This window comes from Mustela putorius, unplaced genomic scaffold (assembly GCF_011764305.1).
Source record: "Mustela putorius furo isolate JIRA1106 unplaced genomic scaffold, ASM1176430v1.1 tig00000166_pilon_pilon_pilon, whole genome shotgun sequence".
In the NCBI taxonomy this organism is placed as follows: domain Eukaryota; kingdom Metazoa; phylum Chordata; class Mammalia; order Carnivora; family Mustelidae; genus Mustela; species Mustela putorius.
This window is the reverse complement of record NW_025421301.1, coordinates 2,335,171-2,362,107: the sequence shown is the minus strand read 5'-3', so window position 1 is coordinate 2,362,107 and position 26,937 is coordinate 2,335,171. Positions and strand designations below refer to the sequence as shown.

Below are 26,937 nucleotides of genomic sequence, written 5' to 3'. Positions count from 1 at the left end.
CTTTCCTGGATCTTCTGACTTCCTGTAAAATTAGTAAACTGTAGTAAAACTCTGGACGTCAGCCTGTAAGATCCCAGTGCTAGGTTAGGCACTGTGAGAATTCCCAAACCATTTTACGTGGTTCTTGTCCTCTGGGTGCTTTCAAACACATCAGAAAAGCTGATGTGGGTTTAATGGTGGCTACACTGTAATAGGCTTGATGATGCTGGGCATTTTTAGCCTTGCTAGACCTCAATTTCTTCTTTTGCAAAATGGAGATTGTAATAGAAACCACCTCATAGGGTTATTATGAGAACTTAGTAAAATAAAGAACAGGGCAGACATGTGGTAAATGCTGGCTGTTAGCATATGTTATCGTTAGGCAGTGTGTGGATGATGAAGTGTGGACAGGAGTGGGGACCTGGAGACAGAGCAGAGGTCCCAGGAGAGGCCACCGTGTGCTGGAACAATAACAGAGCCTTCACGAAAGAAGACAGGAGCTGAGGTTGTCGGTTGGGTAGGGTGGGGACAGACAAAGATAAGTTCAGGAAGGAATAGTATTACCAAAAACACTAAGAAGGAAATTGGCAGGGACTTTTGTTATTACAGACTACCTTATTAATTTCAGCATGACAGAACCCTTTTGAGAATTACGTGTCCTAAAAGGATTTAAGCACTTAACTGAATATATTCGGACTTGCAAAAGAGACAGGGGATTGTGAGTGACTTCTCCCTGACAGTGATCTCATGTCAGTTTCTTGAATTCTACAGAATTCAAGCTAGCAGGGAGCTGGAGGGGGAAATGGAAGAATTTGTATCTGAAGGACCCTATTCTGACAGCAGATGTCTCCCTTACATACAGGTAAGGAAAGAAGCACTGTGGTAGGAATCATTTCAGTCCTTCTTGTGGCTGCCACATATCGTGTATCATGGGGGCTGAGTTGGGAAATAATCCTTTGCATTGATTTTTTGTGTGTGAAAGATGATATTAATGCAGCAGAGGAGCCTCCTTCTTAGGATCTATGCTCACCTCTGAGGGTCACACCCTTGGTTATTGTTCTTTCTGGGAATGAGAGTCAAACACTTGGCAGGACTTATTCCCTTAATTCCCTCAGAGAGGTTGCTGTTCAGCCTTAACAGTGCCTCACTTACACACGCTGTAGACAGCACAAATTGGGGCTTCCAACCATTCCAACATGGGAGTATGGTTTTAGTGACAGCACTGATCAGACACCGGGAAGTTTTCATTTCACCCTTTCTTGATACTTAGACTCCACAGACTTCAGCTGCAGCTTACTCCATGGCAGAAGGAATAGAACTAGTCTCTTTTTCTGCCCAGTGGACCTCCTGAAATCCATGCTTGGTAAACTCCGCTCCAACCTGGCCAGCTTGGCACATTTTCCCTGTACTATTTCTCTGCATCAATCTGACCTTTGCTAGTGTCATCTGCTTGGGGTACTGCTGGAGAAGGTATGCAAATGGAGCACATGTTGGTCTGGTCGTTGCAGATTTAAAGTTAACAGGATTATAGTGTTGGGAGATTACCTAGAAGTGACCTCTCTGCTTCCAACTCCTCCTTTTATGGTTTTCTAAAACGCGGAAACAAGAAAGGTTACCTGGTCTTTCAATTCCACCTTTGCCTCCGTAGGCCAGCTTAAGTCTCCCTTTCTGGCACATGCACTGTTGACTCTCTTATATATTCTGATGGCTGCACCCAGAATGTTCTGTGTAAGGTAGGCCAGGGCAGCAACACACTGGAAGGAGCTGAGGGCTTGTCTTGAAGCTGTATCCACATAGCACACATAGCACACTGCTCTCTGTCTACTTAGATGTCTTTTGAGGGGGGAAGTAAGGTGAATCTAGTGCTATTGTCCCCAAGCTAGTCCTTGGCTCCACTACCGTGCTGTGCTGCTCAGCCTCCCTGCCCAACATGATAATTGCGAAGTTTGTTTCAATGAGATGGAGAAAGTGAGGCTGGAGTGTCGGGAAGCAGGCGTGTCCTCACCATGGCACGCTCTGTTCTCACCCTTTCAGCCTTTTTAGTCCTTAGCCTTTATGGAATCATAAAACTCTTTGAGGATCTGGTATAATCATGACCCTCTCTCCAGGAAAAAAAATGCCCATGGGAACAACACTTTGAAGATAGTATCAGGTTCACACAGCCTTAGAAGCTCCCTATGTGCCTCTGATTAAAACTCTGTCTTAGAAAAAGAGATACTTCTCCTCAAAAACACCTACCACTTTACCTGCTATATCACATTCTTTCTCTTTATGAGTTTTTTCCCTACAATAACTGTTTAGCACTTCCTCTTTTTTTTTTTTTAAAAGATTTATTTGAGAGAGTGCACAAGTGAGCATGTGCATATGAGTGGGGGGAGGGATGGAGAGAGAGAATCCTCAAGCCGACTCCCCACTGAGCGCAGAGCCCGAAGTGGGGCTCTACCCCACCACCCTGAGATCACGATTAGAGCCAAAAGCAAGAGTGAGATGACAGGCCCCCCACTGTTCACACTTCTTAACTTCTACAGCCCTGTTCCACAATCTCTCCTGAGGGCTTTCTGTCAAATAATTTAATCATCACAAGAAACATACAGTGGGTAGGCATTATTGCCCAGATTAGAAAAGTAAGACTCATGGAGTTTAAGTAACTTTTCCAGGATCACACAGCTGTTCATGTCCAAAGCCTCAATCAATTTATTCAGTCAATTTATATGTTTCTTTTCGGGAATACTCAGTGTGTGTAGGTTTAGAAGAGCAGATGTTATCTGAAAAGGCTGTGTATTGATTTCCTTAGGGGTAGAGTAACAACTTAACATGAATGAAGTGACTTAAAACAATAGAAATTGATTCTCTCACAGCTAAAAAACGTATCAGGCCACATTCCCTCTGGAAGCTTTGGGGAAAAAGTGTTCCTTGCCTGTTCCAGCTTCTGGAGGTCATTGGCATCCATTGGCTTGTAGCTACCTCTCCCTCTTCACAGTTGTCTTTGGTGTGTGTCTGTTATCTTCCTTTGCCTCTCTCTCTTATAAGGATGCTTAGAATGGTGTTTAGGGCCCATCTGGATAATCTGGGGTAATCTCTTCATCTGAAGATTCTTAACTTCATTATACCTGCAAAGACTCTTTCCAGATAAGATAACATTGATAGGTTCTAGAGATAAAGGACCAAGGCTGGATGATAATATACGTAAACAGTTTTTAACCCAGTAAGTGACAACACCTCAAGAATACTGATGATAGATTAATGTCAGCTTTGAGAGAGGTTTCCAAAGCAGTGCTTCTGAACTGTGGCTGCACACTTTAACACCTGGGCATCTTGGAGAAATATCAATGCCCAGACCCTACACCAGTCCAACTGATTCAGAATCTCTGGGAGAGGGGCTTGAGCACCAGTACTTTTCCAATGGTCCTCAAATTAACAAAAGATATACCACACGTCTACACAGGAAACGACAAAATATTATTGAGAGCAATTAAAGAACTAAGAAAATAGAAAAATACACCATGTTCATGGATTGAAAAATACACCACTATTACAAAGATGTTAAAAATTAATCTATAGACTCTTACTGATCTGTAGACACCAACAAAAATCGGAAAAATACTTTTGTGAAAAACAAAATGATTTTAAGTTTTATATGGAAGGACTTATTTTTACCACATTAAAAACTTGGATTTACTAATGATAAGAAAATTGTGGTCTATCCATACAATGAATACTAATCAGTAATAAATGGGAATGAACCATTGGTATGCACAACATGGATGAATCACAAAGCAGCTATGCAATCCAAAAGAAGCGAGACAAGCAAAAAATACATGTCTGATTCCCTTCATATAAAAATCTAGAAAATGCAAACTAATCTGTTGGGACGAAAAGCAGATGAGTGGGTTGCCTAAGACGGGAGCATAAGGGAGGAATTACGAGATGAGATTACCCTGGGGGGCACCTGGGTGGCTCGGTGGGTTAAAGCCTCTCCTTTCGGCTCAGGTCATGATCCCAGGGTCCTGGGATCGAGCCCCGAATCGGGCTCTCTGCTCTGTGGGGAGCCTGCTTCCTCCTCTCTATCTGCCTCTCTGCCTACTTGTGATCTCTGTCTGTCAAATAAATAAATAAAATCTTAAAAAAAAAAAAAGAAAAAAAACAAAGAGATTACCCTGGGATGGTAGGGTCATTATCTTGATTGTGTTTATATGCAGTTATATGCAGTTTATTATACAAGAATTCTTCAGCAATTCTAATACTGATAAAAAAATTGTAAGTATCAATAAATTATGACAACATTTTTGGTATTTTAAGTCATGTTTCTTTTTTTTTTTTTAAAGATATTTATTTATTTATTTATTTATTTGATAGAGAGAGATCACAAGTAGGCAGAAGGCAGGCAGAGAGAGAGGGGGAAGCAGGCTCCCCGCTGAGCAGAGAGCCCGATGTGGGGCTCAATCTGAGGACCCTGTGATCATGACCTGAGCTGAAGGCAGAGGCTTAAACTGCTGAGCCACCCACGCACCCTTAAGTCATGTTTCTTATTCAGTCATCAACATAGCTAATCTGTTTTTTAAAGTGTCTAATATTCAAGTGTATCATGACCCATCAGAGTCAAAGATGGAATTTGTATATGGTACTGAAAAGATGGGCAATTCCTTGCCAGACATGGTATTTCTTTCATATTAATTTTTTTTTCCAAGTGCATGTCTCTGGACCACTTGAACTAGAATTACCTGGAATATTTGTTAAAATGTGGAATTTAAGAAATAAAACAGGATCATAGGGGAGGAGAGGAAAAAATAAAACAAGACAAAACCAGAGAGGGGGACAAATCATAAGAGACTCTCAATCATGGGAAACAAACTGAGGGTTACTGAAGGGACAGGGGAGTGGAGGGCTGGGGTAACTGGGTGATGGACACTAAGGAGGACATGCGGTGTAAAGAGCACTGGGTATTATATAAGACTGATGAATCACACACCTGTACCTCTGAAACCAATAATACATTATGTGTTAATGAATTGAATTTAAATTTTAAAGTGTTAAAAAAATTAAAATGTATTTAAGAACACAATTTTGTTAATAACAATGCATTGCAAATATTTTCTACAAAATTAAGCAGTTTTATTACTTTCCAAAAAAAAATGCAAATCCCCATTAAGCAATAGCAGGGAATTTTCTTAAGCCCTCCCCCTACCCCCAAAAAAGGTATTTATTTTCAGGAAGTACTATGATTAATGTCATAATAAAGCATTTCTCTGAAAATAATGGAGCTCGGTATTACCATTACTACCATTCAACATCTAACCAGAAGTCCAGATTCGCATAGCAAGAGATGAAAAGACATGAAAAGTAAATGGAAGAACTGACAGTCACTGACTTTCGGACTTGCTACAGGGCTACTGCAGACAAGATAGTGTGGTACTGGTCACAGAATAAACAAGCAGAGCAGTGGAATAGAATAGAGAGACCTCACAGTTACAGGAAACTGATCTTTGACCAAAGGAGCCAAGGCAATTCGAAGGAGAAGGATAATATTTTCAAAAAATATTCTGGGATTCTGATGGATTCCTGTCTCACGTTGAGGTCTTTTATCCATTTTGAGTTTATCTTTGGTGTAAGAGAATGGTCAAGTTTCATTCTTTTACATATAGCTGTCCAGTTTTCCCAGCACCATTTATTGAAGAGACTGTCTTTTTTCCACTGTATATTTTTTTCCTGTTTTGTCGAAGATTAATTGACCATAGAGTTCAAGGTTCATATCTGGGCTCTCTACTCTGTTCCACTGGTCTATGTGTCTGTTTTTATGCCAGTACCATGCTGTCTTGGTGATCACAGCTTTGTAATAAAGCTTGAAATCAGGTAACATGATGACCCCAGTTTTATTTTTGTTTTTCAACATTTCCTTAGCTACTTGGGGGTCTCTTCTGATTCCATACAAATTTTTGGATTATTTGCTCCAGCTCTTTGAAGAATAGTGGTGGAATTTTGATCGGAATGGCATTAAAAGACCTCAACGTGAGACAGGAATCCATCAGAATCCTAGAGGAGAACATAGGCAGTAATCTCTTCGATATCAGCCACAGCAACTTCTTTCAAGATATGTCTCCAAAGGCAAAGGAAACAAAAGCGAAAATAAACTTTTGGGACTTCATCAAAATCAAAAGCTTCTGCACAGCAAAGGAAACAGTCAAAAAAACAAAGAGGCAACCCACGGAAAGGGAGAAGATATTTGCAAATGACAGTACAGACAAAAGGTTGATATCCAGGATCTGTAAAGAACTCCTGAAACTCAACACACACAAAACAGACATATCAAAAAATGGGCAGAAGATATGAAGAGACACTTCTCCAATAAAGACCTACAAATGGCTATCAGACACATGAAAAAATGTTCATTATCACTAGCCATCAGGGAGATTCAAATTAAAACCACATTGAGATATCACCTTACACCAGTTAGAATGGCCAAAATTAACAAGACAGAAAACAACATGTGTTGGAGGGGATGTGGAGAAAGGGGAACCCTCTTACACTTTTGGTGGGAATGCAAGTTGGTGCAGCCTCTTTGGAGAACAGTGTGGAGATTCCTCAAGAAATTAAAAATAGAACTTCCCTATGACCCTGCAATTGCACTCCTGGGTATTTACCCCAAAGATACAGATGTAGTGAAAAGAAGGGCCATCTGTACCCCAATGTTTATAGCAGCAATGGCCAAGGTTGCCAAACTGTGGAAAGGACCAAGATGCCCTTTAACAGACGAATGGATAAGGAAGATGTGGTCCATATACACTATGGAGTATTATGCCTCCATCAGAAAGGATGAATACCCAACTTTTGTAGCAACATGGACGGGACTGGAAGAGATTATGCTGAGTGAAATAAGTCAAGCAGAGAGAACTCAATTATCATATAGTTTCACTTATTTGTGGAGCATAACAAATAGCATGGAGGACATGGGGAGTTAGGAGAAGGGAGTTGGGGTAAATTGGAAGGGGAGGTGAATCATGAGAGACTATGGACTCTGAAAAACAATCTGAGGGGTTTGAAGTGGCAGGAGGGGGTGGGAGGTTGGGGCACCAGGTGGTGGGTATTATGGAGGGGACGGACTGCATGGAGCACTGGGTGTGGTGAAAAAATAATGAATACTGTTATGCTGAAAATAAATTAAAAAAATATTCTGGGATAACCAGACACTGGGAACTGAAAAACAAATGAATAAACACAGACCTTAAACCTGTCACAAAAATGAACTCAAAACGGACGATAGATCTAACTGTACAAAACTGTAAGACCCCCTGGAAGATAACACTGGAAAAAAACCTAAGTGCCCTTGGTTTGGCAATAACTTTTTATTTTTTAATTTAACTTTGTCTTTTGAGTAGACGCCATTCCCAATGTGGGGCTTAAACTCATGAACCCGAGATTGAGAGTCACACACTCTACTGACTGACCAGCCAGGTGCTCTGTGTTTGGCAATGACTTTTTAAATAAAGCACCAAAATCACAACCATGAAAGAAAAATATTGGTTAAGTTGGACTTCATTAAAATTAAAAACTCTGTTCTCAAAAGAGCTGCTTAAGAGAATGAAAAGACAAACAAGAGACTGGAAGAATCTTGGCAAAACACATATCTGATAAGGGACTATTTCTCAAAATAACCAAAGAACTCTTGAAAACCAACAGCAAGAAAACAAACAACTTGATTTTTTAAATGGGCAAAAAATAGACTCCTCACCAAAACAGATACACAGATAACAAGCAGCATTTGAAAAGATGTTTAGCATCACATGTCATTAGGGAGTTGCAAAATTAAAGCAATCAGATACTACTACACACCTATTAGAATGGCAAAGATCCAAAATACTAACAATATCAAACACAGATAAGGGTTTGAAGCACATGGAACTCTCACTGTTGCTGGCGAGAATGCAAAATGAGTTAGCCACCTTGGAAGATAGTTGAACAGTGTTTTAGAAAGTTAAACCTACTCTTATAATATGACTCAGTAATTGCACTCTTTAGTATTTATCCGTAGGAGTGGGAAACTTATGTGCTCACAAAAACCTGCACCATTGTGTTTATAGCAGCTTTATTCACAATTGCCAAAACATGGAAGCAACCAAGACATCCTTCAATGGATGAATAAATAAGCTGTGACACATCCAAGCAATGAAATTTTATTCAACACTAAAAAGAAATCAAGCTATCAAACCAGGAAAAGACATGGGCGAAACTCAAATGCATATTGTTAAATGAAAGAAGCCTGTCTGAAAAAAACTACATACCATAAGACATTCTTGTAAAGCTAATACTAGGGAGACAGAAAAAGGTCAGTGTTTGCTAAGGTTTGGGGGGAGGAGGAAGGAATTGGGGAAGGAGGAGAAGTATGTATAGGTGGAACACTTGGGAGTTTAAGAGCAGTCAAACTATTCTATATGATACTGTAATGGTGGATACCTATCATTATATATTTGTCAAAAACAGAATATACAACACAATAAACCCTAATATAAACTATGGACTTTAATTAATAATATTGTATCATATGGACTCATCAGGTGTAACAAATGTACCACACTAATGCAAGGGTAGAAGAAACTGGGGAGAAGGGTAAGAGGATAAATGAGAACTCTATGCTAATTTTTCTGTAAACCTAACACTGTTCTTTTCAAAAGATCTACCTTCCTGGGGCACCAAGGTGGCTCAGTTGGTTAAGTGTTTGCCTTCAGTTTAGGTCATGATCCATAGGTCTTGGGATCAAGTCCCAACTCAGTCTCCATGCTCAGTAGGGGAGGCAGCCTTTCCTTCTCCATCTGCCTCTCTCCCACCTCATTCTCTCTCTCACTGTTTCTCAAATATACAAATAAAATCTTTAAAACAAATGTAAATAGACTCATGTGGTTGGTGGCTACCATACTGAAAAGTGCAGGTCTAGTGATAAAGAGGCAAGATCAAGGAACTTGCATCCCATGCAAGGGGAGTTGAATTTTCTTCTGTAAGTAATGGGAAGTCTTCAAGGAAATATACGTAGGGATTTTATGTAGGGATTTATATGATCAGCTTTGCCTCTGGGAGTTGAGTAGGCTGGAAGAAGAGGAAACCTTTGAGAGATTCTAGTAGCAGGCCTCAGTTAGAACATAGTAGTAGAGTGAATATGAGATGTGCTGCTAAAAAAGAAAAAAAAAAAGGTGAATGGATTGGCTTAGGACAGATCTGAGTGTGAAGCACTAGGGGGAGGGAGAAGCAGGGTTACCCAAAGCAGGTTTGGGGCTACTTAAATCATTGGGCCTGCTATTAAGTCAAAGACAATTCATCCCAATAAAGAATGTAGAGAGAGGGGCTGGTTTGGAGAGCAGATTGGTGTCAGAGCTAATGAGCTTGGTGTGGAGTGAGAAATCCAGGTGATACATGACTACTTGCAGTGTGCCCAGAGGAACTGGCAGGCCAGCCTTCCCCGTCAGAGAGACTAATGAAGTGAAATAATCTGATGGCTCTTAGCCCTTTATTTGGTCATAAGAAGACAGCTGCTTAAAGTGGAATGTAGCTCTTTTATAATTTCAGCAATCATGGAAGGGGGTCCAAAAGATTCCTTCCTCACAAAAATGAGAACTTACGGTCTACCGTAAGAAAGAACCATGGGTGGCCTCCACTTATTTTATAGAGGCTTTAATTTGATTATAATAGAATTCACTGACTTAATTTTTATTCATTTTATGTTTTTATAATATTGATTCTTTTGTAATACATGAAAGCACAGAACCTCATGTTTGGGTGTCTGCAGTAAAAATTTCAAATTCTCCCTGGGTTTTTTTTACATCTTAATTTAATTTTTTTTCAGTGTTCTAAGATTCATTGTTTAGGCACCACACCCAGTGCTCCATGCAATATGTGCCCTCCTTAATACCCACCACCAGGCTTACCTAACCACTCATCCCCCTCCCTTCCGAAACCCTCAGTTTGTTTCTCAGAGTCCACAGTCTCTCGTGTTTCACCCCCCCCCCACCATTTCCCTCAGTTCACTTTTCCTTTCCTTCTCCTAATGTCCTCCATGTTATTCCTCATACTTCACAAGTAAGTGAAACCATAAGATACTTGACCCTCTCTGCTTGACTTATTTCACTCAGCATAATCTCTTCCAGTCCCATCCATGTTGATACAAAAGGGGGGTATTCATCCTTTCTGATGGAGGCATAATACTCCATTGTATATGTGGACCACAACTTCTTTATCCATCTGTCTGTTGAAGGTTATCTTGGCTCTTTCCACAGTTTGGTGACTGTGCCCATTGCTGCTATGAACATTGGGGTACATATGGCCCTTCTTTTCACTACATCTGTATCTTTGGGGTAAGCACCCAGTAGTGCAATTGCAGGGTCATAGGGTATCTCTATTTTTAATTTTTTGAGGAATCTCCACACTGTTTTCCAAAGTGGCTGCATCAACTTGCATTTCCATCAACAGTGTAAGAGTTTTTCCACATTCTCTCTAACACTTGTTTTTTGCTATCTTGTTGGTTTTGGCCATTCTAACTGGTGTAAGGTAATATCTCAGTGTGGTTTTGATTTGAATTTCCCTGATGGCTAGTGATGATGAACATTTTCTCATGTGTATGTTAGCCATTTTTATGTCTTCTTTGGAGAAGTGTCTTCTGCCCATTTTCTGATGTGATTATCTGTTTTTTAGGTGTTCAGTTTGAGGAGTTCTTTATAGGTCTTGGATATCAGCCCTTTGCCTATAGTGTCATTTCTGAATATCTTCTCCCATTCCATGGGTTGCCTTTTAATTTTGTTGACTGTTTCCTCTGTTGTACAGAAGCTTTTCATCTTGATGAAGTTCCAAAAGTTCATTTTCACTTTTGTTTCCTTTGCTTCTGGAGACATGTCTTGAAAGAAGTTGCTGTGGCCAATGTTGAAGAGGTTACTGCCTATGTTTGATAGATTCCTGCTTCATGTTGAGGTCTTTTATCCATTTCGAGTTTATCTTTGTGTATGGTGTAAGAGAATGGTTGAGTTTTGTTCTTCTGCACATAGCTGTCCAATTTTCCCAGTACCATTTGTTGAAGAGACTGTCTTTTTTCCAGTGGATTTTTTTTCTTCTTTGTCAAAGATTATTTAACCGTAAAGTTGAGGGTTCATATCAGGGTTCTCTACTCTGTCCCATTGGTCTATGTGTCTGTTTTTGTGCCAATGCCATGCTGTCTTGGTGATTACAGATTTGTAGTAAAGCTTGAAATCAGGGAATATGATGCCCCCAGCTTTGTTTTTCTTTTTGAACAGTTCCTTAGTGATTTGGGGTCTTTTCTGGTTCCATACAAATTTTGGGATTGTTTGTTCTAGCACTTTGAGAAATGTCAGTGGAATTTTGATTGGGATGGCATTGAAAGTATAGATTGCTCTGGGCAGTATAGACATTTTAACAATGTTTATTCTTCTGATCCATGAGCATGGAATGGTCTTCCATATTTTTGTGTCTTCTTCCATATCTTTCATGAGTGTTCTGTAGTTCCTCGAGTACAGATCCTTTACCTCTTTGGTTAAGTTTATTCCCAGGTATCTTATGGTTCTTGGTGTTATAGTAAATGGAATTGCTTCTCTAATTTCCCTTTCTATATTTTCATTGTTAGTGTATAAGAAAGCAACTAATTTCTGTACATTGATTTTATATCCTGCCACATTACTGAATTGCTATAAGAGTTCTTGGGGGGTGAAGTCTTTTGGGTTTTCCATATAAAGTATCATATCATCTGAGAAAAGAGAGAGTTTGACTTCTTCTTTGCCAATTTGAATACATTTTATTTCTTTTTGTCTTATTGCTGTTGCTAGGACTTTTAGTACTATGTTAAACAACAACAATCAATCTTGTTGATTCTTTCAAAGAACCAGCTTCTAGTTTTGTTGATGTGTTCTACTGTATCTTTAGTTTCTATCTCATTGATTTCTGCTCTAATCTTAATTATTTCTCTTCTTGTGCGTGGGGTTGGTTTAATTTGTTGTTGATTTTCTAGTACTTTAAGGTATAAAGAGGGTTGGTGTATTCTGGGTTTTTCAATTTTTTTGAGTGAGGTTTGGATGGCTATGTATTTCCTCCTTAGGACTGCCTTTGCTGTATCCCATAGGTTTTGTACCAATGTGGCTTCATTCTCATTGGTTTCCATGAATTGTTTAAGTTCTTCTCTGATTTCCTGGTTGATCCAAACATTCTTGAGCAGGATGGTCTTTAGCTTCCAAGTGTTCAAATTCTTTCCAAACTTTTTCTTGTGATTGAATCCTAGTTTCAAAGCATTGTGGTCTGAGAATATACAGGGAATAATCTCAGTACTTTGGTATAGGTTGAGTCCTGATTTGTGACCCAGGATGTGATCTGTTCTGGAGAAAGTTCCATGTGTGCTCAAGAAGAACGAGTATTCTGTTGTCTTAGGGTGGAATGTTCTGTATATATCTATGAGGTACATTTGGTCCAATGTGTCATTCAAAGCTCTAGTTTCTTTATTGATTTTCTGCTTGGATGATCTATTACTGAGAGTGGCATGTTCAGATCTCCTACAACTAATGTATTCATATCAATATGACTCTTCATTTTGTCTAACAGTTGGTTTATGCAGTTGGCTGCTCCCATGTCGGGGGCACAAATATTTACAATTGTTAGATCTTCTTGGTGGATAGACCCTTTAAGGATGATGTAGTGTCCTTCTTCATCTTTGACTACACTCTTTAGCTTAAAATCTAATTTATCTGATATGAGAATTGCTACCCCAGCTTTCTTTTGAGGCCCATTTGCATGTAAGATGGTTCTCCATCCCTTCACTTTCGGTCTGGATGTATCTTTAGGTTCAAAGTGTGTTTCTTGTAGACAGCATGTGGACAGATCCTGTCGTTTTATCCAGTCTGCACCCCTGTGCCTTTTTATGGGAGCATTTAGGCCGTTCATACTGAGAGTTCAATTTCTCCTTGATTTAAGGAGGTGAAAATCTGATCCTAAGGTTTGTTGTTTCTCTACTGGCTGCTTCATGTGGTGGAGAAAAAGAGGGGAAACAAAGAATAAATATTTTTGCCCATCATTTTTTACCTTTAGAGATAGTTTATAATCATAAAGAAATGTAGATTTTTAAAAATAATCTTATTTGTTTGTTGGATGTATAGTTGACATGCAATATTAGTTTCATGTGTATGACATAATGATTAGACATTGATATACCTAATGAAATGCTTACCAAGCTACATGCAGTTATCATCTGTCATCATTTGTCATCATGTATTATTGGCTATATTTCCTAGCCTGTACTTTGCATACCTGCATACTTGTGACTTATTTATTTTCTAACTGGAAATTTGTACCTCTTAGTTCCCTTTACCCACTTCACCCATTCCTCTACCAATCTCCCCTATAATATCCACCAGTTTGTTCTCTGTATCTATGAGTCTATTTCTATTTTGTTTTGTTTTTTTCAATTATTGTTTTTTAGAATCCACATGGAAGTGAAATCATAGTATTTATCTTTCCTGTTGGACTTTTTTCACTTAGTGCATTACCATCTAGGTTGATCTATGTGATTGAAAATGGCAAGGTTTCATTCTTTTTTTATAGAGTAATAGTTTAATGAGTAATAGTCCATTGTGTGTACATATATACTGCATCTTCATCCGCTCATCTATCCATGGATTCTTGTGTTACTTCCATATCTTGCTTTTGTAAATAAGGCTGCAATAAACATAGGCATGCATATATCTTTTTAAATTAGTGTTTTCACTTTCTTTGAGTAAATAGTCATGAGTAGCATTACATGATCATATGGTATTTCTCTTTTTAATTTTCAAAGAAGCCTGTATATAATTTTCCACAGTAGGTGTATCAATTTACATTCCCACCAGCAATGCACAAGTGTTCCCTTTTCTTCCAATCCTTGTATACATGTTTTTTCTTGTCTTTTTGAAACTAGCTGTTCTGACAGGAATGATGTAATATCTCATTGTGGTTTTGATTTGCCTTCCCCTGATGATTAGTGAGGTTGGGCATCTTTTCATGTGTCTGTTGGCCATCTTTACATCCTCTTTGGAAAACTGTCTGTTCAGGTTCTCTGTCCATTTCTTAATCAGATTGTTTGTCTTTTTGGCGTTCTGTTGTATATTTTGGATATTAATCCTTTCTCAAACATATCACTTGCAAATATTTTCTCTCATTCAATAGCTTCTCTTTTTGTTTTATTGGTAGTTTCCTTCACTGTGCAAAAGCTTTCTAGTTTGATGTAGTTCCATTGTAGTCCCATTGTTAATTTGAAGTCTGGGAGTGTGATACCTCCAGTTTTGTTCTTCTTTCTCAAGACTGCTTTGGCTTTTTGGAATCTTTAGTAGTTCTACCCAAATTTTAGGATTTTCTGTTCTTGTTCTTGAAAAATAATATTGGTATTTTGATAGGGATTACACTGACTTTGTAGATTGTTTTTGGGATGTACAGATATTTTAATCACACCAGTTCTTTCAGTCCATAAGCATGATGTATACTCCCATTTATTAGTGTTGTCTCTGGTTTCTTGCATCAATGTGCTATGGTTTTCAGAGTACAGATATTTCACCTACTAGGTTAAATTTATTTCTAGGTATTTTATTTTTTTCGATACAATTGTAAATGGAGTTGATTTCTTAATTTGTCTTTCTGCTAGTCTGTTATTAGTGTATAGGTATGTAACATATTTTTTGAATATTAATTTTGTATATTGCAAATTTACTAAATGTGATTATTAATTCAAATAGTTTCTAGGTAGAGTCTTTAGGGTTTTCTGTATAAGTATCATGTTATCTGCAAAAAGTGACAGTTTTACTTCTTTCTTACCAATTTGAAAGCATTTTATTCTTGTCTGATTGCTATGGCTAGTGGTGAGAGTGGGTGTCCTTGTCTTGTTTCTAATGTTAGAGAAAAAGCTTTCAGCTTTTCACCATAGAGAATGACATTAGCTGTGGGTTTGTCATATATGGCTTTTATTATGTTGAATTATGTTCCCTCAATACACACTTCACTGAGAGTTTTATCATGAATGGATGCTGAATTTTGTCAAATGTTTTTTCTGTATCTATAGAGATGATCATATGATTTCTTTTGGATGAACAAAATAAAACTTTATTTCTGCTTCAGTGGTTGTACAATAAGGGGCAGAGGATAGAATGAGGAAAAGAATATCCTGGGATCACATTTTTCAGCACAAGCTTTATAAGGGGGAAAAAAAAACACATATTTTCCTATATTGTACTCAGCACAGCAAAGCCCAAGCTGTGATGCCATTGTACTTAATCCTTACTGGAGGCCTTAGGCTTTGCAACTTAGCACATTCTCCAGGGCTCTGATCACCTGAGCAGCACTGAAGTTGTCCAAAGAGACATTCTTCTCTTGGCCACATGCATTGTGGCTCCAGAACTTGTGCTGCACCTTGTGTATTAGGATGGGCAGGTCTGGGTTTGCCTTCTTCAGCTCCATTTTGTGTTTCTCGGTAAACTCCCTGACACCCTGACTGCCAAGAAAGCACTGGCAAAGTGGATACCAATTTCTTGCAGGTCCAGGTTGGCCCGGATCCCTTGACTTGCTTCGGCTACCAATATCTCTGCTGGGACCCAACCCCTGATCATATGATTTTTACCCTTTATTTTGATAATGGAATGTATCAAGTTGGTTGATTTGCAGATATTAAACCATCCTTGCATCTCTGGAATAAATTTCACTTAATCATGGTGAATCATCCTTTTAATGTATGGATGGATTTGATATGCTAATATTTTTTTGAGATCTTTTGCATCTATGTTTATCAGAGATACTAGCCTGTAATTTTCTTTTCTTTTTCTTTTTCTTTTCTTTTCTTTTCTTTTCTTTTCTTTTCTTTTCTTTTTCTTCTTCTTCTTCTTCTTCTTCTTCTTCTTCTTCTTCTTCTTCTTCTTCTTCTTCTTCTTTTTGGTAGTGTCTTTATCTGGCTTTGGTATCTGGGTAATGCTGGCCTTGTAGCATAAATTTGGAACTTTTCCTTCCTCTTCAATTTTTTGGAATAGTTTGGGCAGGATAGGTATTAACTCTTCTTTAAATGTTTGGTTGAATTCACCTGTGAAACTATCTGGTCCTGAACCTTTGTGTGTTTCTTGATTACAGGTTCAATTTCATTACTAGCAATTGGTTTGTTCAAAGTTTTTATTTCTTCCTAACTCAATCTTAAAAGATTATGTATTTATAAGAATTTATCATTTGGGGGCATGGTGCCTGGGTGGTTCAGTCAGTTAAGTGTTCAACTCTTGATTCCAGCTCAGGTCATGATCTTGCATTCATGGGATCAAGCCCCGTGTTGGCTCTTCCTCAGCATGAAGTCTGCCTCAGATTCTCTGTCCCTCTCCCTTTCACTCATTCTCTATCTCATAGGTAAATTTTAAAATATATAACAAATAAATAAAATCTTAAGAAAAAAGAATTTATCCATTTTTTCCTAGGTGGTCCTCTTTGTTGGCATATAATTTTTCATAGTAGTATCTTATAATCTTTTATATTTCTGGGTGTTGGTTGTGATTTCTCTTTCATTTCCGATTTTATTTATTTGAATTCCCCTTTTTTTTCTTGATGAGTGTGGTAAAGAGTTATTGATATTGTTTATCTTTCCAAAGAAACAACTCTAGGTTTCACTGATCTTTTCTTTTTTTTTTTTCTTTTCAGTTTCTATTTCATTTATTTCCACTCTGATCCTTATTATTTCTTTTCTTCTATGAATTTGGAGCTTTGTTCTTCTTTTTCTAGTTTCTTTAATTGTAAGGTTAGATTGTTTGAGATTTTCTCTTGTTTCTTGACATAAAGCCTATATAACTATAAACTTTACTCTTTGATATATTTACTGTGTCTCAAAGCTTTTTTTTTTAAGATTTTATTCATTTATTTGACAGAGAGACAGAGGTCACAAATAGGCAGAGAGACAGGCAGAGAGAGGGGGAGAAGCAGGCTCCGTGTCGTGCAGAGCCTGATGCAGGCCTCAATCCCAGGACCCCGAGATCATGACCTGAGGTGAAGGCAGAGGCTCAACCTACTGAGCCACACAGGTGCCCATTTCAGACCTTTTAAACACCTTCAGTTGTCTTGAGGTATTTTTTAGTTTCCTCTTTGATTTCGTTTTTGACCCATCAGATGTTTAGTAGCATGTTATTTAGCTTCTTTCTGTGTGTGTTTTCTTTAGTTTTTTTTTCCTTGTAAATGATTTCTAGTTTTATACCATTGTGGTTGGAAAAGATGCATGATAGGATTACAGTCTTAAATTTATTGAAACTTGTTTTTATCTTTTTTTTTAAAGATTTTTTATTTGTTTATTTGACAGAGATTACAAGTAGACAGAGAGGCAGGCAGAGAGAGAGAGAGAGGGAAGCAGGCTCCCTGCTGAGCAGAGAGCCCGAAACTTGTTTTTATCTTAACATATGATCTATTCTGGAGAATGCTCTATGTACACTTGGAAAGAATATATATTCTTCTGTTTTGCAATGAAATGCTCTGTGTATTTGTTAAGTCTACCTGGTCTAATGTGTCATTCGAAGCCACTGTTTCTTTTTTTTTTTTTTAATTTACTTAAGATTTTATTTATTTGAGAGAGAAAGAGCAAGCATGAGCAGGGGGAGAGGCAAAGGGAGAAGCCCAATGTGAGACTCAATTCCAGGACCCTGAGATTATGACCTGAGCTGAAGGCAGATGCTGAGCCACCCACGTGCCCAAAACCCCTCTTTCCTTCCTGATTTTCTGTATGAATGATCTATCCATTGATCTACATTCAGTAGTAGATTTAACTTAACATAAATAAATAAACCATTTTGAACAAAAGTGATTAGATTGGACATCCTTGTATTGTTCCTGATCTTAGAATCCACTTATATTAGGATTCTTTTGATAAATATACTACAGCTCTGTAAAGGTATTTTCCTTATGATTTTCTTAATATTTTTTGCTCTAGCTTACTTTATTATAAGAATGTAGTATATAATATATACAACATGTAAGATGTGTTAATTGATTGTTTATGCTATCGGTAAGCTTCTGGTTAACAGTAGGCTATTAGTAATTAAGTTTTGGGGGATTCAAAGTTATATACCATTTTTCCATGCAGGGGTAGGGGTTGGGGGTGGGGACAGGCAGGCAGGTGTCAGGGCATCTAACCCCCAGGATGTCCAAAGGTCAACTGTATTCCTCTGCTGTTTGAGAAAATTTACTGGCAGTAGCTGGTTTAAAAATAGAACTTTGTTGATACTGGAGAAAAGGAAGAGTTCAGGGGGAATGAAGGTTTCTCATTGGCGGGGTTGCAGGGGTAGTCAGTTTCCTATAGGCTACTATCTGTGTATTTCCCTGTTCAGACCTGTAACTGATGATTCTTTCCTTTTGAGGATTCTTTTGTTGGAGTGTGTAATTGACAATTCTTCCTATAATTTAATGTGGAGTGGTAGGGGCTCCCCCTTCAGTCTCCCCTTCCAGCCTCCCAAGTCTGCTTTTAGTGAGGCTCCTCTTTATTAATTTTCTCACAAGTAAATATCATTAAGAAATCTTGTGTTTGACACCTTAACCACTAACCGGTAGTGAACATGTCTTTCTCTACCTGGGGTTTGGGACCTTCCATTTTTTTGTTTCTGTTTTTTAAAAAAATATTTTGCCCATCCTCTGGAGTTTGGGCCCAGCCACGCCTCCCCATGTTGGCTCCGCCCGTGCCGGCCCCACCCATTCCGTCCCCTGCGTCCTATCTCCATGGTTACTGGGCCCACGCGGAGAAACGGCCGCCTGCCCCTAGGCAGGGCAAAGCCGGACGGAGGGAGAGAATCGGAAAGACTGGGCTCTCGCTCTCCAAGCCAAGGTGAGCCCACTCTGGGCTCTGCGCCCTTCCGCCCGAGGTGTACCGCGAGAGGAGGGAGCGTGGGGAGAAGGCAGAGCCCCCGTGGCTGGAGACCCCGTGCAGCCTCGGTTGAGACTTAACTGTCGGTCAGAATTCCTTTCTCGGCGCCCACACTGGGCGGAAACAGAGGGGGTTTCCGCCCAGAGGCGCCCAGGTCCGCAGATCCGACCTCCAATTCAATGCTGGGCGCCCTCTCACCGCAAAGGCCAGAAATCCCGAGAGGGGGAGAAGTGGGGTGGAGAAGGGTCCCCAGGGGAGCCCGTAGCGACCCCCTGCGCGGTGCCCGGCCGCGCTCACGAACGCGCACACACGGACGCGCACCCGCGCAGCTAACACTGAGTACTTGGTGCAAGCTGCCGTTTTAAGCGCTTCCTTTTTGCCACGCACTATTTTAACCTCTAGGTATGTAGAACTCACTTAGGTCTTGGGACAACTCTGGGGAGAGCGAAGTAGTCATATTCAATTTTTTCAGAGGAAACCGGATCACAGAGAGGGGATCAAAATACCCAGGGTCTCAGCTAGAAAATGATCAGGTCACCACGAATCCCAGGCAGTTGGTTCTACTGGACACAATGCCAGGTGCTACCTTACCTGAACGCTAATAATGCTGAGAGTTCGCTCTATCGACCCGGATTGCCTTTGTTATTCTCTACGTGCTGGGACTTCCTGTGCTCAGTTACTGATGCTTTGAAAGATCGGGAAACTCTGTCCTTAAGACGTACCACCCTTTACTGATTTGTAGTAGATGCATTTAATAACTACGAGTTCATCTTTCAGAATTTTCATATTTCACATAATATGCTTAATTATTATTATATTTTTATTTTATTTTTTAGTTAGAAATCCAGACTCCAACTTGGTTGTGCAGGAATGAGAATTTAGATGATCTCAGCAAGAATTCTTTTCCAAGAGTCCCATATTCCAAGAGTCCCATTAAATCTACCTCCCCAATACGGTTTAGTCATTACATTAAAAAAAAAAATTCACGATATAAATATGCTTTTGGTGACCACTATCATTTAAAATGTCAACCTAAAAACCTGAAACCACCTCAAGAGGCAAAGTGGTTATTTGCTATAAAAGGACTGCAGTTGGGAATGTACAGATTTAAGTAGAAACCCAAATAATGTGCCAATTCAAGGAGGTGGACTCAGGGGTTTTATGGAAGAAAAAAGTTTAAGTTGTTTTTAAGAAGAGCTCATTGGTGCTAACAAGCAGGGCTAGATTTGTATTTCAGTTATTGGTCAGGTAAAGTAGTCGCAAGTCAAAAAGTTGCCATTTATCATGCTTTTCAACGAAGATTATTGTGCCCTTGCTGACTTCTTGGAATGTTGGCAGTTTAGGTTAGTTCAAAGATTTAGAAAAGAGGACAATGCCCAGCTCTCTTTTCAAAATGGCTCTACTTAGGTCATTTTCACAAAATAGGAAATATTTCAGTCCCGATGTGGAGTCCTGGTTGCTCTTTCTGTCACCAACAAATTCCTTCATTTTAATAAATATAGAACAGTTTTTAAATTTTTCTAAATGCTAATAAATACTAATTCGCTCATAATAGTATGACTCTTTACAAATATAATGAGAAATCTAACAAGGAAAAAATAACCTATAAATACAATTTAAAAAAAAATCATTGTTTTATTTAGCCAGGATGCCTCCCACTCAGGCAGAATGTGTTATAAAGAATATCATTCGAGAAATAGGACAAGAATGTGCAGGCCATGGAGAGATTGTTTCCGAAACTCTGGCTGCTTTTGTGGTAAGAATGAATATTTTTTTGAACTACTGCTTTATTAAAAAATAGGTTTAAGTGGTGCCCATTTCCCTCTTAAAATTTTTTGAAGCTTTCCTAAATTTTATTCAGTTGAAAACATATTGAGATGGTTGGACAAATTAGTGAAAAATATTTTTTCTATGAAGCATATCATTCTAGATTTATAGAAACTGGTTTAGAAGATCCTGATTTGTTTTAGAAGTTTCGATAATGTTGTTGTAACATGTGTTTTTGTTCACTGTTATAAAAATTACTCACTGCCTTGGTGTCTCTATTCTTGCTTTTGGTTTAACAGTACATAATAAAAATATGATAAAATATTCAAATAGTTTCCCAATTTAAAATCTAGTCACTGCTTTCAATTTATTTCTCCATATAATTTTTTGAACACCATAATCAAATTTGATGGTTATTGCTTCCTTCAACCTCTAATGAAGGTGCTGATGAATTGGATAATAAGAAAATCAGCTGAATAGTCGACCTCTTACGAGTAATCAGGAGACAGTTTAAAAAATGGAAACAAACTAGTTTCATAATTATGTGAAATAAAATTATTTAATAGGTTCTTTCCTATTCTTAGGTGAAAGCTGTTGTCTTAGACCCAAGTAATGGCTTTAACATGGATAGACCCCTCGTGAAAAGTGATGTACAGAAACTTGTTAAGGTGATTATGCAACAATTCTCAAATGTTAAATTATTTATTTGCAATTCTGAATACAATATTTGTCTGAGCCATTATTGCCTTCAGCCTCATGATAGAAAACCCTACGAACCAGTGGTGCAGGCGAATGTGAGAAGTATTGTTTCTCATAAAGCCTAGAGATGCATAAGTGGTTTTTCTTGGCTTCCTGGGTCACTTTTGTGCATAAGGCTCTCCTTTCACGGTTACAAGATAGCTACTCCACCTCTCCGTAGGTATGAGGGGAAAGAACATAGGGCAAAATGTGTGTGCCAGTTGGGTCTGTCACTTTCTAGATAGTAATAGCTTTCTCAGAAGTTTTCTCATCTCCTTAGGTTTATGGATCAGAATAATAACTGCAAGGCCTGGGACGTTGATTTCTTTTTCTTTTTTCAGCTGAACAAATCTTTTCCCCAGTCCAGGTTGGGGCTGTTCTTAAGAAAGGATGGGTATGGATACTGGCAGGGAGCATTGTCTGCCCCCGTAGTTTCAAGACATCTTGCTATTAATCTAATGTTACATTGAGAACATTAACTGACTCATCGTATGCTATAAAATTACATAGCACTAGATTAAGATTCAGATAATTACTGATTCAATGTCATTTGTGTTTTTCAATTCTAAAGGAAACACTGAAGCCACAGCCAATAATTCAGTAAGAAATCAAGGATTTGTGTCTGAAAACCAATTTTAAGACCCCCAAAAGGCAGGAATTTTAGACGACATTAGTTTTTTCACTTTTTTTTCCCCCCGAAGATTTCATTTATTTATTTGAGAGAGAGCATGAGCAGGGAGAAGAGCGGAGGGACTAGTGCCTAACACAGGACTTGATCCCAGGACCCTGAGATCATGACCTGAGCTGGAAGTCAGAGGCTTAACCGGTAAACTGCTTCTCCTTTGCCCCTCCACCCTGCTCCTGCTCTGTCACTCAATCTCTCTCTCTCAAATAAATAAATAAAATCTTTTTAAAAAAATCATGTGGACGAACGAATTTTTTATTTGTAAAGTCTGTGTTTAGAACAGTCCCTGTGCACGAACGGGCTCCATAAAGGCGCAATGTCCCAGGCCTCACTCTTGCGTTCCATCCCCCTCCTCCAGGAAACGCCGGGTTGGTGCTCAGGGAGGTGCATTGAGGGTGTGGGTGCTGTTGTGCCTGCCAGCTGTAGATACAAAGCCTAAGGGGTGAGACGGGAAAGGGAGGGCATGAGAGGAAAGAAAAGAAAAATTCCGGTTGTTCGTCTAATCTGAAGGGACACAGTGGAGAAGTGGAATGAGCCTGCTATGTGGGAGGAAAAGTAGGAGAAAACAAGACCAGAGGACGACTGTTTGAAATAAGGCAAAACTAGAGAAATTTTGTGAGCCGAACAGCAGCTTTTCATAAAATGCAAGTAACCCTCCGAATCAGCAAAGAAGTGTTGTTCAAGGCACAAATCGTAGTGAGGAGCTCTCAGTAAGCTCTAGACAGGAGCGTAAGCTTCGTGGAGCACTTACCCACATTGAGGTGGCCTAGACTAACCAAGACGTCAAGTTTCCTGCGTTTGGCTAGGCTGTTAGCCACCTGCGTCTGGTGATCTTACTGATCTCCGGGAAATAACTTATTACTCAATAAATGTTGTCTGTTGGGTAAAGTATGAAGCATGAAGTCCTCAAAGAGAAAATAATAATAAAAGGGATTATTGGTGGATAAATAACAGAAACCATTGCTTTGATGTTTCTCTTAATTCTTTTTTAAAAATAACTTTAAAAAATACTCTAGTATTTCAGAAAATATGACTAGAAACATTCATGGGTATTCTCTTCTAGCTTTGTGTGTCTCGGCTGTTGGATAGTAAAAATCCATCCCTGGACACCATTAAGATGCAAGTCTACTTTGATATGAATTATACAAGTCGAGGTAACATATATCTACCCATTTTGATACCCTTTTTGAAAGATTCCTATTGTATTTCAGGGAATAAAGGCTTTACTTTGTTAAGAATGAACAATTTAATTTTTTAATCTTTTGAAATTTTTTTCCAACTTTGAAGAATACAGTGAAGGTGAAAATGCTAAATGAGAAAACACCAATGGTTTTTGTGAGGGTTCAAAGTAAATTCTACTTACTATGCCTATGATAGTTATGTTTCCAAGTCTATTATGTTTTAAATGCTACATCATTAATAATACACAATAATTAGAAATTAAAACAACAAGCCGATTGAAGTAAAAAGTTTCTAACTTGTTGGTATCTTTTGGTTTGGGTTTATGTTATTATTTTATAATGCTTACCTAAATTAGATAACTATACCAAAATGAAAAGAATGATGGAAAATTTCAGATTAGAACATATTTCCTTAGGTAAATAGCTTAATACATCAAAGACACACTGGCAACAAGAGGAAAAGGAAAATAAATTCCTCTATTGCCTAGACAGCCTTGGCCCCACTGTAAGGCAATCATTACTGACCATTTGGTGATTTTTGTTGTCCTTTTTACCCTCCATGAACTGAACTTCCAGTTATGCTCCATACATAGTTTCCATGTCTTGCTTTTTTGCTAATGAGATGTTAAAGTGGTAAGTAGTCATGGAATTGATGAAATTGTAATTTAGATTTTTAAAATTTGCATAAAGTTCTCCGCTGCTTATGTTGTAAGAGTATAGGTGTGAATGGTGCATGGTTGATTCGTGAATTATTGCCCTTGAAATAGTAAAATGGGGTGTCTTACTGAATTAGCTGCAAGAATTGTACTGCTGGTGGATTGTGGTTCCTGCCACACCTACGGCCAGACCTCGTCATATCATGCAGAGGGGAGAGGGAAACAGTTCTTGATGCCACGTCGTATCACCAATAATGCTATTCAAAGGAAATTTACCTAGAACTAAAATAAAAATACCCATAATTGAACAGGAAGAGTTACACTACATACATGTGTATTTCTACTGTATGTGCTTGCATTTAGCATACCACCTGTGCTTGGAACGTTATGTGTAAATATCTGTTTACTATGTATATTTTTACTGTATGTGTTTATAATACATATATTATAAATTGCTCTCTATACTTTCTGCTTCATTAGGAGGTTTCATCCTTTTTAGATACAACTGTTTGGTTCATATGTTGAAAGTCTTAGGTACTTTGACAAAGTATGCCATTTAAAGAGCCACAGTCAATCTTTCCTACTACATTGTTGCCTTGAAGTTCCTTGCTGGCCACTGTGTGTTTTTTATTTTGGTTAGTACACCTTAAGAAAATACTTGTCTTTGTGTCATAGAATTGCCATACCCAAGACATTTTTTTCTCTGGTCCTACTTTCTTACGTGAGGTTTGTAAATCAAATATATGGAACATTGTCTTTTGCCAAATTTAGAGGAATTTCTTGAAGAACACCACCGAGTCTTGGAGTCTAGGTTAGGCTCCGTCATGAGAGAAATTACAGATAACAGAGCATGTACCAGAGAAGAATTGGAAAGCCTCTACCGAAAGATTGTCAGCTATGTGTTACTGCGCTCCGGGCTGGGATCTCCTACCGATATCAAGATTGTCAGAGAGGCAACAGGTAAGAAACCTAGATAATTTCCATTCCACATATTAAAAGGGTGTGAACATTGTGTCTTATAAAAGATGTTAAATTCAAAGTATTGAAGACCGAGGTTCCCTTTTTATCTGGAAAAAAAAAATCAGCACAAGTAAGAGGTTAGAGCTTAGACTCCTTTTCCACCATGTTTTAGCTCTAAAACCCAAGCAGCAGCTCTGGAAAATGTGTGTTGTTAGTTTTCTTAGTGCTGCACATATCCAGGGACCCATCACTCCTTATGAGAGAAACACTGAAAATGCGGTTAAGAGTACCAGGCCAGGGGCGCCTGGGTGGCTCAGTGGGTTAAACCTCTGCCTTCAGCTCAGGTCATGATCTCAAGATCTCATGATCTCAGGGTCCAGGGATCAAGCCCCAGGTCAGGCTCTCTGTTCAGCAGGGAGGCTGTCCCTCCTGCACAGCCCCCGCCCCCGCCTGCCTGTCTGCCTACTTGTGATAAGTCATTCTCTCTGTCAGTTAGATAAATAAATAAATATCTTTAAGAGTACCAGGCTGGCTGGGGAATGGGGGCCCCTGGAAAGGGAGATTTTGTACTGATGAAAGGAGTCGCATCTGTCACCTAAAACAGATGATGGAAAGGGACACTGTTGCATTCTCAGGAAGTATTTGCCCACTTTATTAATTTAAGGTAAGGAATAGGCAAGATTTCTAGCCTTTTAATGGCTTTCCTCCACAATTATTTTAAAACAGTGATTTTTCTCATCAGAATCCTAACTAGAAAACTTATTTTAATGCCCATCATCAAAACATTACTGATGGGTGCTTAATTATTGAAAAGAGACCCAAGGCAGTGGCATTATTTTCCATAGCCCAGCTTTGATATGTGATAAATTTTGCTATGTATCCTGTAACGAGGTATCAACAATTTAAAGAATCAGGTAAGTAGCTCTATAAAGACACCCCTCTAAACTTTCTGCTGAAAGCAACCTGTGATTTAAGTTCTGGTATCTTTATTCTGCCATTTTGTTATGCTTTTTGTGGTTTGTTTCAGCTGCCCTGCAGAGCATTTTTCCTCAGGCTGAGCTTGGGACGTTTCTAACACTTTCTAAGAAGGACAAAGAACGCCAGCTGAAAGAATTCACCATGATTGTTACAGGGATTCGCTTATTTAACCGAGACTGTGGAAAGGGAGGAGAAGGCATTGATGACTGTAGGTATATCATTAGGTTAAGTCTGCAGGTTATGTAGGTTTAAAATCTAACTTGCACAGTGAGGAAAATAATGCACAGTATTTCACTGGCATTCTTAGATTTAAGGTATGCAGGGTCACTTATAACAATTTTTTTTTTTTTTTTTTTTAGAGAGGGAGAGAGAGTGCATTTGAGCAGGGGGAGGGGCAGAGGGAGAGGGAGAGGGAGCGAATCCTAAGCAGGCTCCACACTCAGCACAGAGCCCAACATGGGATTCAACCTCATGACCCTGAGATCATGACCTGAGCTGAGGTCAAGAGTTGGAAGCTTAACTGATTGGCCCAGGTGCCCCTCAGGTATACAGTTTTGACTCTACCTTAGGTACCGTTACTGTTCATAATGGATAGTAATTTTTAATTTTGTGGGGCAAGGCTTGCAGAATTATAACACCAGGAAGGTAGTGTGGGAGAGTGAATCAGTGGAAGGAATGAGGGGCCTGCCTGAAGGCCAGCCCCTCCAGTTCATTGGGCTCTATGTTCTTTATTCAAAGTCAAATAACCCAAAAGGAGTAAAACCCAGTGATCTAAAAATAAAAATCAGGGACGCCTGATCAGGCTAGCTTAGTGGGTTAAAGCCTCTTTCTTCGGCTCAGGTCATGATCTCAGGGTCCTGGGATCGAACCCCGCATCGGGCTCTAGGCTCAGCAGGGAGCCTGCTTCCCTTCCTCTCTCTCTGCCTGCCTCCCTGCCTACTTTATTTGTGATCAAATAAATAAATAAAATTTTTAAAAATAAAAATCACCCTGAGAGGAGAAGAGTGGTTGAGGCAGCTAATGGAATCGAAAGGTTCAAGAGGAGATATTTGCAAATCTGCAAATGCAGGAGCATTTACTGTGCTGTTCTGTACTTAATGCATTCATCATCTAGGAGTCTGGAAG

The 26,937-nt window shown here is 38.9% G+C and overlaps 1 protein-coding gene and 1 pseudogene across 5 annotated transcripts in view; one reads left to right on the top strand and one right to left on the bottom strand.

The window, feature by feature from the left end:
* The first annotated feature begins 700 nt into the window (after positions 1–700).
* Positions 701–26,937, top strand: part of CFAP206 (cilia and flagella associated protein 206) — a 48,690-nt gene continuing 22,453 nt past the window's right edge. Inside the window, exons 1-6 of one of the 5 annotated variants that reach the window (XM_013063754.2) lie at positions 701–841; positions 20,491–20,603; positions 21,199–21,282; positions 23,101–23,191; positions 24,646–24,834; positions 25,862–26,020. In XM_013063754.2, the coding sequence (XP_012919208.1) occupies positions 823–841; positions 20,491–20,603; positions 21,199–21,282; positions 23,101–23,191; positions 24,646–24,834; positions 25,862–26,020 (655 nt within the window). In that variant the 5' untranslated portion in view covers positions 701–822. Of the gene's footprint in view, positions 842–18,699; positions 18,809–18,924; positions 19,250–20,490; positions 20,604–21,198; positions 21,283–23,100; positions 23,192–24,645; positions 24,835–25,861; positions 26,021–26,937 lie in introns of those variants that run through there. The other 4 variants (XM_004766935.3, XM_004766937.2, XM_004766936.2 and 1 more) reach the window with 4 other exon arrangements.
* LOC101676857 lies at positions 15,268–15,584 on the bottom strand (annotated as a pseudogene).